The sequence below is a fragment of the Podarcis pityusensis genome, assembly GCF_964106645.2.
Source record: "Podarcis pityusensis genome assembly, chromosome: 2".
Taxonomy (NCBI): domain Eukaryota; kingdom Metazoa; phylum Chordata; class Lepidosauria; order Squamata; family Lacertidae; genus Podarcis; species Podarcis pityusensis.
This window is the reverse complement of record NC_138029.1, coordinates 54,510,634-54,527,554: the sequence shown is the minus strand read 5'-3', so window position 1 is coordinate 54,527,554 and position 16,921 is coordinate 54,510,634. Positions and strand designations below refer to the sequence as shown.

Sequence of the window (16,921 nt, the reverse complement as noted above, 5' to 3'; positions counted from 1 at the left end):
GCTTACTATAAAATAATGAAAGGCTTAGACCTTGGAGCTACAGTTAGACTGCTGCCATTGCACAAGCCTTCCTATGAGCATGCATAAGGAGGTAGGCCAAGCAATAGTAGGCACCAGCGGGTGGGCAGTCACTGGGGCAGCCTACCCAGAGCCCCTGAGAAGCTTAAGCCAATCCTGTATATTATTATGGTTGTGTCCTATATCAATTACAAAAGGAGAAATGAACATTAGACGTTGATCAGTGACTAGGTGGTACTTTGGTGATTCTATTTTGAGGGAACACACTCCACAGATTATGTCCAGCTCTAGTGGTGCAACAACAAAACTGCTAGCAGAGTTGCAAAGCTAAGCAGAGTCCAGTATGATTTCAAATTAGATGGGGGACCAATTTGAATCCTGAATTGCAGAGGGTTGGACTAGATGACCCTCAGGACCCCTTCCAACTCTACAATTCTATCTGTACTATTGGGATTATACTTTTCTAGCTATATTATAAACTCTACTTCAGAAATTATTTTGTATCATGATCATATTTGTCCACGAAAGTTCACAGTAAGGGCTCATCCAGGTTTGCCCTTGCCCAGCCAGTTCCCCATGAGGAAACCCAATCTTTACTGCTGAACTGGAGCAAACTTCAATTGGGTTTTCTCCTGTTTGCTCTGATTTATTGCTAAAGTTCAGGTTTTCCCAGGAAAAGAGATGGGGGCAAGGGCAAAATTTCTCGGACTCGTGCCTGTAAAGCACAGAAGTGGAGCACAGCTTGTTCCTGTGCTTTTAAGGCATGGGACAAGCAGAAGTGTGGAGGAGCCCTCTATTATGACAAGCAGGAGATACCAATAGTTGTAAAAAAGGATTTTGAATGTGTCTGTTTCAGCATTTTTCTTTATATCAACAGGACCTTTTAATCCCTTGTAAAACGGTATGAATGATATAAAGCAAATGCATATAGATTTCACAGGCTTTTTAATGGCCATCCCTTGTGTTGTAGACTTGATTAGCTTTGATTTTGTGTGGAGTAATCTGTGCTGATTGTCTTTTATGACTAGGTTATAGTTTCTGTGATAGATGACCTTTGTTCAGAATGCAGACACCAAGACCAAAATAATAAACCCATGCTGGGAGAAGGTTTCATTTATTAGAGTACATTTTCCCTGATACATTGAAATCAAAGTTCCATCTTTTAGAAGATGATTACAAACACCATAAAAGAAACCCCACATTTCACCTCTCTCATCAACCAACGTGTTGTATGGCAACCCAACTAAATAGATCTGCCAATCCTGGCTGCGTTAGGCAAGCACTTGACTCCTGCTGCGGGATTATGAAGGGGCTGAGGAGGCTCCCCCTGATAAAACTCAAATGGAAGATTTTTTGGCAGCTCGGCTTTTCAGAGAGGTTTAGACTGTGGGTTAAAAATAATAGCCCTTGTCACTTCACATAGCCTTGTTATTGGAGATATTTAGTGCTGAGGCTGGGCTGTGGGGGTAGTATCTAGGATGTGATCATGTTGCTTCCTGCATCAGTGAACACAATATTGATTGTGAGCTGTCATGGCTTGGGCACACTTTATGGTACTCCAGCAGGCTGCCTTCGACAATGAATCATGCCACATCTCTCATGCACTGCATTATCTTAAGACAGCCGTAAGAGCAATAGGGTGTCCTTCCTTAATAATACACCTCTCAAATATCTCTGTAGCTCTTCTAAAATAAGGCAAGCATCCAAGAAATTAGCAAACTAGCTCCTTAATGCTGCTATCATTTATTTATTTTTGGATTCTGAAATCCATTCAAGCCCATGGTGGTGAGCCAGAGTTTCTTGTCATAAAGCTTACATTTTTCAAAAGTGAGGAAGTGAGCATCACTAGGACAGAGTGAGAAATCTCTCTCTTTTTTTTTTTTCTTCCCTTTGCCTCTCTAGCCAAGCCACCAGGCTCTTTTGAACAGGTCACCTCTAAGCAGAGCTTGATGCCAACATACCGTTGGAGCACGTGACCCAGTCACTATATTATAAAACCTTGGAAAAATCTCCAGATGAATCTCTTCCACAGAAATGGTTGATTCCCTTCTGAAAGTTCAAAAAGTGTTATAGCTGTTTGGTCTGTCTCATACAACAAATCAGCTTGTCCATTCAGTAATATGACAAATACAATTGGAAACTGCAAACAAAAAACAGCCTATTACACAAATATTGGATGGGTAGGTATGCAGCTGGATACTATGCTTGCAGCTTTAAGCGCGCCGGGGGCAGAGGTGTTATGCACTTATGCCCCTCTCAGATCCATGGGCTATACTCCTGACCCTTTGATTCACCAGTTATTCCTTCAGGTTTCTGAAAGGTGAACTCTTTTCAGTCTGTTCTCCAAGCATTGGCTCCTCCCACCCAAGTCTCTTCCTTCCTGCTTCCTGTTCCACTGAAAACTCACTCATTAGTGGACCAAATTCAAGGGCTCACCCTAACCAGCTCTGTGGCCATCAGTATTGCCGCACAGCCCTATTGATTATTAAAGAAGACCTTTAGCAGAATGTGGGGTGATGCAGTGGCAGCAGAGATGGCTCAGAAACAATCCTAAGCACTGTGAGGCATGTGTTGGCCCTGAGAGGAAAGGGGGGCACCTTTTGACATGTGTGATCTACTCAGCTAGAAGTGTCCCACCTACTGAGAAAGCTATGCCAGATTAAATTTGTCTTCTAGTCTGACAAGAACTTTCTTAATAAATGTCAACGTAAACTCTGGTGTAGCTGGCACATGGGAAGGAGTTGGGTTGTAAAGCAGGGCATTGTCATGGAATGACAATAAGGAGAAAGGAGTGTGAAAGGAACTTCACATTCTTTGGCATTATGATGCCCACAGTCGTATGGAAACCATCCCTTCCCAGCCTATGGTTGTCTATCCTTGGAGTCTTCCTAGTCACTGACTGCTTATGTGTGCTATGCTCTGTGGGGTCCCTTGACAGGAAACAGATGATGGGAGACAACCTGAACATAGAAGTACTTGGTGTGGGTCACAGTGCAAAAGCCTGGCTAGCAGCAAGTACCGTCAAGGATACACTTGAAGGATGCAAACCATAGGATGGTACTGTGAGCTCTTTCCATGCAATGGGCTTTCCAGCTCCCGTAAGTATTCTGACAAGAGCACTGCACACTGTTTGATAAGCTATTATTGAAACTCTTAGGAGTGTTTCCGTTGTGTTTTATGATGCAGCAAGAGAAGGGAGATCTGAAACCCTGATACATACATCCAAATACATTGCTGGATCATAACCGTAAGCATTTATGCCAGCATCTAACCTTGCTGTACTGAGGTGGTATATTTCTGAACACCTAAGGCTGGTGACAGACAGGGGATGGATACCATTTTCATTGCCCTTCCTTTTTCTGAGTCTCCTCAGGGGCATCTGTTAGTTGCTGAATGCTGGACTAGAGTAACCTTTGATTAACCCAACAAAGAAACCTTTCCCTTAAAAGCTGTCACCTTTATTCTCTGCTCATAGAACACACATGAGACCAAAGTGAAGCAAGAGATTTAGTCTAGAATCCAAATTCTAGACAATGTTCTTTGCGTGAACGAGCCCTTTGAGTCTGCCATTGGGTGACCTTAGTGCCAATGGCATAGGGTTGGGATCCTCACTCAAATTTGGAAATTAGCAACTCCACACCAGAACATTTTGGAGACAATTTTACTTCTGATACCAGAGTGCAGCCTTTCTTTACATGAAGAAAAAAAAAAAGACATTTTTTTTAATTAAGAAAATGACTCATTTACTCCTGCTATTTTTTTTTATCATTTTGTTTTTGTTTTTTTAAAAAAGAGGTTACTCCTGAAAGCCATTACTTGTAATAAATTTATAAGCCAGCATACTTTTTTTTCCTGTAGTCATTCCTTTAAACAAGGCAAAACATCTAATTTGCCCCTGACCTGAGCAGTCTCATGAAGAGCAGGCAGGGAGTTAAGTAGTTTAATAACAATGAAAAAGCTTGATTCCAAATATCTGAACTTCCTCTTGCTCCCAGGACTATCAAATCAGTGTCCCCTTCCCTGGCTTCCGTGCAGCCTTGTAGTATTTTGATGTCTCTTGAGAAAGCTGCAGGCAAAGTCTTGCTCATAAGGTGTAAGAGGTGGTCAGCTGGGCACAGGAAAAGGCTGGGCTTTTAAGATTCCTTTACCCGAGAGGGTGTTTAGAAATTCTTGTATGCTTCACGGCAACAATCACAAAGGTTGGAGCTACTGCCCCACTTTTCACAATCAGAGGAAACAAGAAGCACATTGATCTTCAGATATCCACCTTGTCAGAGAAAGCACTGGTTTTATTTCTTGTAGGGTCTGTTCTCTGATCATAATTTTATTTACTTGTTTTTATTATTATGGTAGTTTGTTTTTTAAAAAACCCACCCTCCCAAACCAATCAATTGTTCAAGAAAGGCAAGACCTAGATTAGATCCTTGTAGTGGAATAGGATAGTTTACCATGCAAAAACGAAGAGCTAATCTTCATATTGCGGAACCATGGACAACCTCTCTTAGAAAGCAGCCAGGCGAGGAAAGCAATACATGTTGGTTGGGTGGCTATTTTTCTGTGTGTGTGTGTTTCATTTAAATTCCATAAATTAGCAACTCAAGAGTTCGTTCTTTTTAAGAGGAGGAGAAAAAAGAACAAATGTCTACTGGAATAAATAAATAAATAAACAATATTTAAACACGCACTACTAAAAATAAAAAGGAGAGGGAGGAACCCTCCCTCCCACACACAAATACATATTTATGTCATGCAAGAGATTGAAAGAGAACATTTTAAGTTCTCTCAGCCAAAGCAAAGATAAAAATTTAAAAATAAACTCACAGGAATTGCAGAAGAAAGCTCAGATTTGTTTTGGTATGCAAAAAAGTTGCATATTGGAAGCATTGGGTTTCTTTTTTGTTTTGTTTTGTAAGGTATTTTGTATACCAGCAAAAGGCACCACAGGATCAACCCAGCCAAATCCCTATGAGGACATCTGTGGGGTGTGATGAAAAAAGGTAAGAGCCCTCAATAGCACACATGGTTCTTCATGAATGATGAGTTGAAATGTCTGTACTGTGTACCTGTGTTTTCCGTGTCTTGGCTTTGCTTTTCTTCTGTCTGAAGGCCTTTCCAGAAAACAAAAATAGGGCTTAGTGATCCTTAGAGTAGCACTGGCATCATGTCCGCATGCAATGATGGAAGGACAAAGTGGACTTATTGCAAGTGGGACAGCGACACTTCTGTGGGCTGGGCCTGGGCAATTCACATATTTTTCAGCTGGGGGGAAAATTAAGAGGGTGGATTTGTGTTCTAGCACGGAATGAGAACTATGGACTGATTGAAACTAAATTTAAAGGCAGTGGGGGCAGAATGATGGAATGTCACAAAGGCTGTGGGCTGAGACACTGCTGTCATGTGTAATGCGTTGGTAGCAAGAGCTTAGGACTTGCCGCTCTTTGCCATTGACAAAGAACAAATACAATTTTGTATGAGGTCACTGGCTTGAATGGTACAGAGGGGGGAGATTCAGCATCTCAAACACTCAGATCCAGCCAAACATAAGCACACAAGCACTTTTGCAGTCAAAACATGTGCTTGTATCTGTCCCATTGAGATCAATGGTGCTTAAAAAAATATTTAGATTATGCTGGATTGTACCCTAGGAAACATTAAGTTAATGGCATAGTCATGGTAGTCACCACAGGTGTCAGATACCAGCCAATAGGAGGTTGTGACACCTGTGCAACATAAAATGGCACGTAAAAATGCAACAAGTCTTCTAGCTGGAAAGAACAGGGCTGGGGCGGGGGGAGCAGAAATGGCATTTCACCCAAAGCAAAATCTTGTGGTTTTGCAATGCATTAGCTAGCTTGGGCAAAAATACATTTGTACCTCTCATAACAACAGTGTTACAGCAAAACATTTATTGTGTGACAAATATGCACAATAAATGATAATCTGGAAAGGCCCTGAGTTGATAAAAGGTAAATGCCATTTTTAAAAAGGGGAAAGGACAATTAGAGGGGGGGGGGGATGAACCAGCAAAGGAAACTGAATTCCTGTTTGGGGATGGCTGTAAAACCCAAAGATCTCCAAAACTGAAATTGGGTAACTTAATCTTTAGATACAGTAATACATCATTGTATTTTATGGCCTTGCTTGCATTTTTTCTTGTAAATATATTACTATAGTCTTAACTTCTGTATAAATTGGCAGATGTCTAGAACAATATTTTTAAAGAAACTAAAAGCTACTACTGAGTACTGGGGAAAAATAAAGCGCAAATAATTCAAGCTTGCTGTTGAATTAATGGTGTCACTTTGTAGGTCTCAATACTTGGAAGTCAAATGTTCCTAATGGGCTTTGCCAACCCAATTTCTTAAGGTTTGGGGGAAAGCAATAGACACTGGAATCTGAGTGCTTGCCTCTACATAACTAATGTCTGCAGAGGAATAACAAAACAAATAAGGAGGAGAAGGGGAAAAATTAAACGGAAGAAACATTTTAAAACTTGTGTTTGCTAGTTAGTACCCAGTACGTAAGATTCCTAAGGAACATCTCCCCCACCCCTTCCTAGTTAACCTTGTCCTGAAATATATACAGGTTATTTGTTGCTGCCACTGCTATGATATTTTCTGAAGGATGCCAAGCTGTATGCAGGATCTTCTTGCTAAAGTCCAGACTGTCCACACTAATTTCATCTTTTCTCCGTTTGCCCCCCACACAAACTTTGCGGGGTTTCAGGATGGCACGGGGTTTGCTGTTTTCCCTTGAGGCCTCCAGGGTCACATCACGCTTGGTGTTGCGATCAAACATTCTGAAGAAATTGTTGTAGGAGCCGGTCATGATGACACTGAGGAGCAAGCAAAGAGAATGGGGTGAGAACAGAAATCAAATCAGGTGACGTACCCAATAGAATTAAAACCTGTTTTGTTTCCCTTCCCGTGCATTTTCTGCCATACCCAATGATGATGGCATTAGTTTAGCCTTAGATAAACACTCCAGGCCCCTTTGACAGAAAAAGAGGCACTGAGGTGTAGAATAATGAATGGGGTGTAGGTGGAATTTTCTGTCCTCCAGATTTGTTGACTGAGGTGAGGTTTCACTTCCCCTAATGGTTGGGCTGATTCCAGCCAGCATGATTGTTTGTACAGCTGAGAAAAGTCTCACTGCTTATATCCCTGCAGCTTCAAATCCTATTTAACAGGTACTGGGAATTGGGAGCACCTGGCAATGAGGAAGCATAGTGCAGGGAGCCCTATTATACTCCTCCTCCTCAGATTCTTACGTTTTTCACCCAATCCACAGATCCATGAGTGGGGAAAACATAACAAAAAAGCTTTTCACATCAAAGAGGAACCGTATTTTTCGCTCCATAAGATGTACCTAGTTTTTAGAGGGGGAAAGCAAGAAAAAAAAATTCTGTGCAGAGAATGTAAGCCGCTCTCACTTTTCTTGCTTTAAAGCAAGCAAAGTGAGAGCCACTTATATGGCTTCTGTCCCGCTTTGCGCAGCTCTCACTTTGCTTTCCCATCCCTCCTCCCGCCTCCCTGTAAAAGAGGAGGAGGAGGAGACACCGGAACAGGTGCTTTGCTTGCTTTACAGCGAGGCAGGAGGAGGGATGGGCAAGCAAAGTGAGAGCTGCGCAAAGTGGGACAGAAGCCATGTAAGCAGCTCTCGATTTGCTTGCTCCCGTCCATCCCTCCTCCCACTTTGCTGTGAAGCCAGCAGAGCTAGAGGCGCTGCACAGCTCTCATTCTTACTCTGCTGGCTTCAGCAGAGAAGCGCAGTGCCTCTTCAGCAAAGCAGGAGGAGGAATGGAAGGGAGCCCTTACACGGAGCCCTTCCGTCCCTCATCCCGCTTCGCTGAGAAGCAAACAGAGCAAGCTGTGCAGCTATCACTCTCGCTGAAGCCGGCAGAGCAAGAGCAATAGCCACACAGCGGCTCTTGCTCTCCTGGCTTCACAGTGAGCGACGGACAGGAGCCATGGCTCCGGCTGCGGAGGCATCACTCAGCTCGCAACTGCAGCAGTAGCCAATTGATCCCTCTGCCTCCCAGTGCATTCGCTCCCTAAGACATTTCCCCTTACTTTTTAGGAGGAAAAAGTGTGTCTTATGGAGCAAAAAATACGGTAATCAGCCAAATCTGGACTTGCTGTATGCACTTAACCATCTCAAAACAGAAAGATACAAATATGGGCTACAATGGGATTCCTTAATCTGGTTTTCTATCAATGTTATTGACTTTCAATTCCCACCATCTCCCATCATTGGACAGGCTGGCTGAGGTGATGGGAGTTTGAGTCCAATATTTGGAGGTTATCTGCTGACATGCCATCTTTTGTCATGCTTTCAGGTGTCTGGATCAGAGTGACCACTACTTCCACAAGGCTATGCAATTTTTCTCTTCTGCTAATATCCTGGGCATAGAGAAGAAATACTCTAAGCACACTTCAGTCTTTATGAGATCCAGGTATGACTTAAGAATCCAGAGCAAAATCCCTGTCCTCAGACCCCCAAGTAAGAGAAAGGAAATCTGTGACCCTCCAAATGCAGCTGGACTCCAAATCCCATCAGTACCAGCCATCATTGCCAGTAGCAAGGGATGATGGGAGCTGTAATTTCCCATCCTTGCCCTAAGTAACAGTTGCAAGTCCCTTTGGCTGTCTGCAAATGAAAATGGACAACAATGACAACCAGCAAATGTCATGTTTAATTTTACACTGCAGATGAAGTGACAGATTTTGGAAGGCACCTCAGTCACTAAATTGAGAACATGAAACATCTTTCTGATAAGCAATATTTGAAAACTACATAAGCATGGTGTTTACAAATAAGCTGACAATTTAGTTAGCAATATTTGTCAAATCATAGCTAGAAAAACATCACAACTCATCTCCGTTCCATTTCTAAAGCGGAGAGAATGCTCCATTTGCAGGGCTGCCTCAGCTGCATTTGCATGGGGAGTGAGGGTGCTACCTTTTCTTTCCAGGAGAAAAAGGTAACCTACTTGCCCCCTTGAGTGTCAGTGGCAGAGGGACTCCCTTCCTCCCGGTGGTGGTAGGAGGAACAAGCTGCATTGGCCTCGGCCATGTGAGGCGCAACCTCCTTGGCTCCCTCAGTGGGAGCAGTGGCGTTTCCCCCCTGGTGGGCCCAAGGCCAATGTAGCTTTCCCCTCCCTTTCAACATTGTGGTGTATCGCCAGGTCGTGATGTTTGCCTGATGATACATCGCAATGTTGAAAATGTGGAATTGCCCAGCCCTAGCAGTGAGCAGAACTCCACTAGGGGAAGCAGACGTGTCGGCTGTCACAGAGACGGGGATGGTACTTAGAATGCCTCTGAATCCAATGCTGCGCTGCTGGAAAGGACAAGCCCCTCCTGAGATGCAAATGCTGTGATCTTTCTGTCTCCATAAAACAAGGTGTAAATAAACTACATTTCTAAGACACTGCAGACTCTCTGTGCCTTGATGTTCCAATGGAAAAACAACCTTGGTTGAGTGCCACAGCTTTTTTCCCTGCCTGCCCCCCGGCTGATGAACAAATGTCAAGTTTCATTCAGCTTCACAATGATATCTACACCGCATCAACAGGGGCATAGCATTGGGGGTGGAGGTAGGTTGCCAGGGCGATTGTCCCAGGCAATTTTTAAGAGGAGTGTTGTTCAGATCACCCTCTCTTAGCCAGCCCTATGGTGCTTTTGCAAGGCTGGGATCTGATCAGATCCAAGCCTTGCAAAGCAGCTCAGGGAGGCAGCCTGAGAAGGATGCCATGCGCTATTTGACCCCAGCTTCACCCTCAGGGGGCTGGGATCAAAGGGCACGTGTCCTTCTCATGATGCCCTCCATGAACCAGCCCTGTTTCTGAGGCTCACGACTGGCACACGCTTTCCCCCTCAGCCCAGTAAACACACACTCTGCCACTGCTCATGAAGCAGAAGAAATGCAAGATCGAACAGTGCCAAGAGGCAACTAGGGGTGGGATAGCCAAAGTAAAAGGAGGCTTCTTACCTGTCAGACCCATTCCACACACATTCAAATTTATCAAAAATGCAATCGTTCTCGTAGAGGGAGCACAGCTTGCTGCGGAGGTAATCATGAACCTAAGGATTGAGGCACAGACAGAAAGGGTGATGGTAAAACAAGGTTCAGTGGGAATCATAATCCAAAGCCTGATTTATAAATCTTGTGAACCAACACAACATAATATCCACTAGTTCCCTACAAGCTCACCTCTTACTCATTTAGGTTATCAGATACATTAATCCTGGAGACATCTTCTACAGTGGATACATTAAGCTCTTCATTACTAATCCAGAAGCATGACTCAAAAGAAATGATGTTCACAAGGTACTTAAGGGAAGAACACAGCAGTCCCATGGGAGAAGGCTGCTCCATTACCAAAGAGTGGGAAAAGACAACCTCAAAAATCATCTATTAGTATGGTGATGGGGGAGAGACGTGGGTAAGAAGAGCACTCAGCAACCTTATTTTCATAACAAAGATTCAATGAAGGGTGAAGCTGTCCAAGAATCAATGCACATACTTGCTTTGCAAGCTCCAGTTATCTGTTCCAGTAGTCTGGGTTTAATGTGTATAGGGAGAAGTCCACCCTGGCATCCAAGAACAATGTTGGAGGATACAGGTTTAAGGGGCAGGCCCAAGACTTTATGCTGCCTGAAGCAAAGGGGCAAGATGATGCCTTCCCAATTCCACATACAGAAGCCACTTGGGTTGGCAATCTACTCTTACTTCAGCACTGGCGAAGGGGGCAGCATCCTCCACTGCATCTGAGGGCAGTAGAGCAGAATGACACACACAGTGCTCTGCTCCAATACTTTTGTAATTCCTGTCCACCAGCCAGCACGTGCTACCTCAAGTGGTTGCCTCATTTTACCTAATGGTAGGGCTGGCCCTGATCCCTCCCCTCCACCTACAGAGTGGAATTCGTATAATGAGTTCCATCAGCAGAAGCCCTGCACAAGGACTTCTGCTTGCACAACAGGGTCATTCTGCATGCCCTGCATACCTTTGAAATTGAGCCAGGGGGAAAGGGAGGGTTAGGAGAACCACCAGAACAGTATGCAGGGAGAGGAGATGGGGAGGTGATTCTGCCTGGCAAGCTGAAACGCTTGCACTGATGGAATGTTTGCAATAGCGTGATGCTGAATTCCCCTTATAACGATCAAAGCAGAACCTCTGCCCAGGTAAGAAGCATTACATCCAAATAATTCAGAGCAGTCCTAGTTTATTGGTGGAGAGTGTGCTCTGCATGCAGAAGGACCCAGGCATATCCAGTTAAAGAGTGTCAGGTAGCATGCAGCAGCAGGAAGTGCCCCATTCGCTGAGATGTTGAAGAGCTCCCAGCCAAAGTAGATAATAGTGGTCTACATGGACTGATGGTCTGCCTCTATATAAGACAGCTTCGTGTATAGTTTGGCCCCTTGGCCTTGCTCCTGAAAGAGACAGTCTGTGTTCCCTCAAAGATCCCTAAAGGCACACCAACGTTATTAGGCAAGAGAACACAAGTATATTCCAAGCCTCATCAGCAATTTCATTACTTTGGATTTTTTGACAAGCAGCCTTAAAATTATGCCATTTTCCATGAGATCATATGCAACAGAAAAAACAAAACGCAAGTATCATTCTAATTTCAGTTGGAATGGAAAGGAGCATCCTAAACAATGAGGACTTTGCCTGGTAGTTCAAAGAACTCATAACAGTAGTTATGTAGCAGTTTTGAATGTTCAAAGTGCTTTACATAGATTGGGTTTGGCCCAGACTTCAGTAATATTCAGAGCAGAATAACTGAAATCAAACGCGTTTAAGTTACAGTGGTGCCCCGCAAGACGAATGCCTCGCAAGACGGAAAACCCGCTAGACGAAAGGGTTTTCCGTTTTTGAGTTGCTTCGCAGGACGAATTTCCCTATGGGCTTGCTTCGCAAGACGAAAATGTCTTGCGAGTCTAGAGATTTTTTTTCGCTTTTCCCCCCCTTTATCTAATCTGCTAAGCCTTTAATAGCCTTTAATAGCCTTTTAGCAGCTAATCCCCTAAGCCTTTAAGCCTTTAATAGCCGCTAAACCGCTAATAGCGCTAATCCGTTAAGCCGCTAATAGGGTTGCTTCGCAAGACGAAAAAACCGCTAGACGAAGACTCTCGCGGAATGGATTAATTTCGTCTTGCGAGGCACCACTGTATGTCTAACAGTGGATCAACTCTAAGTATGACAAAGCCTGGGTGCATCCCTTTATCTTTAATTCCTACCACCCATTTATTCACAACACACACAAAATCTTGAGGATGAGGTACCTGGTATGTTTCAATCGGTCTGTTCTCCATGTTGAGGTCCCACACCTTGACAGTGAGATAGTCCCTGGTCATGATGTACCTCCCGCTGTGACTGAACTTAACATCAGAAATTGAAGAGATGATCTCAGAAAAAAACGACCTGTTACTTGGGTCTTCGGGCTCTTCAAAAACTATACAACACACAAAAAACAAGTCACTTAAAACATAGCCAAGGCACAAGTCAATAGGGCTGGTGCCAATGTGGTAAGTATTGAAGTATTGATGTGTTTCACTTGCACAACAGTGTGGAAATATTTAATGGAAAATGGTTACAGTTCAGGATAGTATCCAGATATAAGTGCTAGTGGAGCATTCCCATCCCCACTGTGTTTGTCAACCGAGGAGCGGGGATATGCCAACCCCCTAACCCTTCTTCAAAGAGCACGGCTCTCTGCAATCATTAGTACAGCTAAATGCCTAAAGGCTTTGTTTTGAATCTGGAACCCCAGTCGGACAGGGTTCTGGGTCACGTGAAAGTGTTTGCATATACAGATTTATGCCTAAAACCTACATTGTGGACAACTGTGCTCCATGTACATCTACACCCTCATTCTGACAAGCACAAAGGCAAGAATGCCTGAAAAGGGCTACAACAGCTTTCATTTCACAGAAAAAACAAGACCATAAATAACACAATTCTGCAAAAATACTGTCTTATCAGGAAGTAAGCCTTATTTAAATCAAAGGGACTCACTTCTAAGTACATATGTATAGGCTTGCAGTGTTAGAACTCATCTGAAAGTATCCTTTTAAAAAAATGTTTCTGTTTTATTTTACTGTGTTTCGAAATTTTGCAAGCTTCCCTGGGAAAAATGTATTGAAGTGGGCTATAAATATATAACATTTTATAGGGGTAGGTAGGTAGGTAGTCAACACAATAGGAGGAGGAATGGATAAAGTCCACTTTTAAATATGCAATGTGTAAGCAAATTTGAACAGTTTCAGATGCCTCACAGAAAGAGTAATGATGCAAAAACCAAATTTTATTTTAGAAAAAATATATAGTCAGCTGAGTGAAATCTCCCCTAAAAGTTCAGAGTTTAGTGCAAAAGCTGACCAAGTTGAGGAACAGAAACTGCTCCCCTCTTTACAGTCTATAGTTTCTTTGCCAAGTCTCCTTTCTGCCTAATGACAAAGGTAGGGTGAGGGGAGAGACACAGTAGGATCAGCACTGAAGTCTTAACAAGATCTTGTTTTTTCAGTCCTTAACATATAATTGCCAGAGTGAGATTGCTTGTTTTGCCAGCTTTTTCATTCACCTGACAATCTCAAACTCCATCAAGCTACCTACATTTGCATTTCAATGTTTCAATGCATGGCATCATTAAATATATATACCTGTAGACTATAAAATATTAATTTCTTAAATTAAAATGCAACAGAACAAATTGAGCTTTCACACCTGGACTCCCACTGAATGACTGGCAGCAAACCAAAGTAAATAACAGTTTTTAGGAATCTAAACAGAAGTGTAGTATGATTACATCATGTGAGAAGTCAATGAAACAGCACCCACTTTATGCCACCTTCTGATTTGTAAAGTTGGCTTCCATGGGACCAAACTTTGGTCCACTGGATCGGAAGCCAGAGGGATTAGTTCATCAGCTTCACGGAAACCTTGAGAATCTTCCTGTCTTTGTTGCAGAGGCCTACTGGCCAAGGCCCTGACTGCACCAGACACTTAAAGCACTATCAAACCGCTTTTAACAGTCATCAGCAACCATTCCTATTCCCAGAATTCAATGGGAAGAGGGACTGATTATTAAACCACTGTGGGGACTGTAGCTCTGTGAGAGCAATGGTCTCCTAACAACTCTCTGCACCCTTAACAAACTACAGTTCCCATGATTCCTTGGAGGAAGTCAAGACTGTTAAGAGTGGTGTGAGAGTGCTTTAATTGTATGAAGCAGATGTAGCCTGGGTTGCTTATAGAAATCCTTCTGGATCAGGGTGAACCCAAGTGTAGGACATTCTGCCTGGCATCTATGGCTAAATGTGGACTTCCCTGCATCTCCTTTCTGACCTTCTTCCTAAGAAATTTATCTTGCTTCTATCATGGAACAGCTCATCTATATGTTGCACTCTGCTTTTCCTTACCCAACTATAGTGTGTGTGTCATGCCTATCTATCTATATCATATATATATATATAACTCAAGGTGATCTGGGCACTGTCAGCTGGTCCTGGACCCTCAGAACAGTTGAGATTTTAATGACTAGGACATTTTAATGAGAACACTCATCTTTAAAAGAACGGACCATTCTCTACCAAGCCATCAATTAGTGGAGTAAGAAGCACTTGTATCAAAGCTGCCACCAGTCAAAGAGATTTAAAGCTTTATGGGCCAATCAATATATGGCGTTAGCCAATCGAAGTCAATACAGAGGTTTCAGAGCAATCGCTTACTTCGTGTATATATAAATCACAACTGAATGGCCCAAGAAAGCAGACCGATGCAACTGTGAAGTTAAGACCTTTTTTTTGGTAGGAAAAATTTCAAGGATGCGTTCAGTGGATGAGTTTTAGGACCCTCACCATGCTTTTTCAAAATGTTATATTTATATTAAGTAATCATAAAATAAAGATATGATACCACAGCAGAACTTAAGAAAGAACATCTTCCATTGTTAGCATACTTTACTTTTATGTGTGACAGTGGCTCTATTGGTAAAAGTAAATAAATCTTATGACCATACGTAAATTCTTAAAACAACTACCAGAAGTTTTCTCCACTACCATCATTCCGCAATTGACTGTGGTGACAGCTTGGTTCTTCAGCTGTGGACAATAACCTGAAAACAGGGATGGGGGACCTTTTTCAGCCCAATTTTTCAGCCACATTCCTTCAGCACCACTTACCAGTGGTGGGGCAATGAATATAAATTCTAACTTTGCAGAGCAAGCAAATTTCTACACCTACTCACGCCCATTCTCTACCTTCCATCCAGGGAAGACAGACACATCATCAAAGATATATTCCAGCCAGGCAAAAACACTAAATGCAGGTGTTAATCAGGGCTGCAGAGGCACTCTGGCCAGGGAGAGTCTCAAGGGCAGTTAGAGAGGCTTGGAGGGACACATTCAGACACAAAGCTTGCATTTCCCGACCCCTTGCCCTATGTGAAAGTGAGTGTTTGGGTAAATTGTGTTATGCTTTTGTTGGGGTTGGTGGAATCCTAGATTAAATTTTGTTCTGACTCGTAGTATTAAGGCTGTCCATGTTGTAGCACATGGGATTGTTGGTTCTGGTAACTGTGTTTGTGGGGATTTTAGATTTAGCTGAATGTATACAGGATGTCTGGCCTACGGGTGTATTAGTAAGTGTGGAATTTGTGTGGTTACTGAGTGAAAACTTGCTTTATGGATTTTATTATTGTATCTTTTTATTATTTTATATACTGGATTATTATTCTTGTTCACTTTTCTTTGTTGACTGCTTTGGAATCTTTTCTGATGCATAGAAGTATTATAAATGCTTGAAAAAAAATGAGAGAGGGAGAGGAGGAGGAGGAGGAGGAGGAACTACATGTATATTTGACCAAAGGAACCACATTTCTGTGGCCAGGGTAGAAAACATGAAGTGTGGCTAAAACAAGACAAAGCTTAAGGAAATTTCTTAGAGACAGTAGGATTTCTTTCGCACTGCATGGATTCAGCTGCAATGATGTGTTCTCACCCTTCGAGGGTAATGACCCACTTGACACCTAACATCCTGGCATTGAGAATTTTATTTACTTATTAAAAAAAATAAGTCTGACATTAGCAGTCAGACCTCCTGCAGGAAAAACTGGGGAAGAAAACCATACCAGAGCAGTTTTTCCTTTCTCAGCACAAATATTTGGTGAGTTTCATTGCCCTCTAACTGAATGCTGAGCTGTGAAGTCCTGAATTTTGGAATATGGTGTGTGCAGGGAAGAGGGATGGAAACATCCCAAAGTGCCAGGATAAATGATCTCTCTACAAATCTGAAATGGCACTGCTCACAGCAGTCTGCAGCTTGAGCTCCTTTAGCTGCCAGCAGGAAATCTGATGACTTGTGGGTTTTTCAAAAATAAAACGAAAACATCAAGAGAAGGGGAGGAGATCAAGATCTGAGCTGGCTTGCGCAAAGCACCTAACTTCCACAAGAGCTTGTCGCGGCTGTAATAATTATGGGCTCAGGCACACTAGGAGGCAGGATTTGGGAGGAATTTTTAACAGCGGCATCATTTCTATGGGTTCTGTTACGTACAAAGCTTGAGTCAAGTTTGCTGGTGCTAAAGTGACAGCAGAGGCGATGGGCTGACTTTTGATGCAGTCGAGGAAAGAGAAATTTGCAACCACCACCAAATTATACAAAACCTGAGCATGTGAAAAACTCAGGGTCAGCCTAATTGTGATGTTGTAGATCTCCATATATTTTTATTTCTATTTTAAAGCAGCCATGGGGGGGCACTGAATTTGAGGGTGGAGTGGGGTTAATTTTGTCCCACTTTATTTTCCTGATCTAAATACCACACTAACCAATATCTGCAGGATATTGCTGCTCCACTGCAACTCCCATCATCCCAAACATTTGCCATGCTGGCTGG

The 16,921-nt window shown here is 42.9% G+C and overlaps 1 protein-coding gene across 5 annotated transcripts in view; it reads right to left on the bottom strand.

Annotated features, from left to right (window-relative positions):
- Nucleotides 1-1,115: 1,115 nt before the first annotated feature.
- PPP2R2B (protein phosphatase 2 regulatory subunit Bbeta) overlaps nucleotides 1,116-16,921 on the bottom strand; it is a 250,394-nt gene continuing 234,588 nt past the window's right edge. For all 5 annotated transcript variants that reach the window (XM_080997195.1, XM_080997196.1, XM_080997197.1 and 2 more), the window contains 3 exons: nucleotides 12,312-12,481; nucleotides 10,012-10,103; nucleotides 1,116-6,853 (listed from right to left, as the gene is read on the bottom strand). In XM_080997195.1, the coding sequence (XP_080853321.1) occupies nucleotides 6,574-6,853; nucleotides 10,012-10,103; nucleotides 12,312-12,481 (542 nt within the window). In that variant the 3' untranslated portion in view covers nucleotides 1,116-6,573. The remainder of the gene's footprint in view (nucleotides 6,854-10,011; nucleotides 10,104-12,311; nucleotides 12,482-16,921) is intronic.